At 42.7% G+C, this 1,034-nt stretch overlaps 1 protein-coding gene across 1 annotated transcript in view; it reads right to left on the bottom strand.

The window, feature by feature from the left end:
* Positions 1–740: 740 nt before the first annotated feature.
* Positions 741–1,034, bottom strand: part of LOC103771156 (nuclear receptor subfamily 4 group A member 2) — a gene marked incomplete at its 5' end in the record, with an annotated part of 1,176 nt that continues 882 nt past the window's right edge. The window contains one exon of the mRNA XM_008938444.1: positions 741–997. Coding sequence (XP_008936692.1) covers positions 741–997 — 257 coding nt within the window. The remainder of the gene's footprint in view (positions 998–1,034) is intronic.

Here is a 1,034-nt window from a genome sequence, read left to right as displayed (position 1 = left end):
ACAGACTACATAGTGTCTGAAATACTATTTATAGAATATAGACATTACTGAAATAGCAAGTGCCTATAACATGTCACCCTAGAATCGTCATGCTTTCCTGGTATGGAGGGAGTTTAGTTTTCTTGCTCCTTATTCTCCTTTTTTTTTTTTTAATTTTTTTTTTCAAACACGTTTTGCTTTTATTTTTAATTACGTATTTTTTTTTTTTTAGAATTGTTTTCCATCTTTCTTCATAAATAGGCACAGAATAATTTTTTTTTTTTTCAAAGCCAAACCGCATCTGGTAAAATTTACAAGCCTTCACCTTCTTTAATGACATGCCACCCACGCAACATTTAGGGTTTGTATATATTACAGCTTTCTTTTACAGCAGAAAACTTTAGTCTCGAGGAGGGTGAGACTTGTGGGTTCACCTCAACGCTTTAGTTTGTCACCATAGGAGTCTTAGCTGCGCACCCGGCGTTGCCAGATAGGTTCGCCTGTTTAATCAGAAGTCCTTAATAATAAACTCATTTATAAGCCGATAATAAAAAGTTTATACCATGGTATTTGTGTAGTCCATGATCTGCATCCGTGATGCCCCAGAGCCAAAAATGCCCGTTCACGCTCTGCCTGCAGGTTAGCAACACTGGTTTGGGACGGGTGGCTGGCACCCATGGGTGCTGCTCTGGGCCCAGCCGGGTTCCCCTTCAGACAGCTGAAGTTTCTCTTCAGTTCAGTGGAAGTGCACGGGAAGAGTCTTAAAAAGGTAAAGTGTCCAGAAAAAGTTTGTCGATTATTGCTGGCGGTGGCACCAAATCCTCCAGTTTCAGGTAGAAAATGCGCTGCAGCCCCTGCGTGCAAAGCGTGCGGAGTTCGGGGAGCTTCCCCAAGAGTTTGGACAAATAGTTGGGGCGATTCAGCCCCCCGTTATTAAAAGTCACATGGTCTTTGAGACAATTTACAATCTTGTTCTGAAGTTCTTCCACCCTCTTGGGTTCTTTAAGCCCGTGCCTCTCTGCAAAAAGAGAAGGGCGCGGGAGGTTAGGGGTCTG

Source organism: Merops nubicus, unplaced genomic scaffold (genome assembly GCF_000691845.1).
Source record: "Merops nubicus isolate BGI_N331 unplaced genomic scaffold, ASM69184v1 scaffold28854, whole genome shotgun sequence".
NCBI classification, from domain to species: Eukaryota; Metazoa; Chordata; class Aves; order Coraciiformes; family Meropidae; genus Merops; species Merops nubicus.
This window is presented reverse-complemented; position numbering and strand designations above follow the sequence as displayed.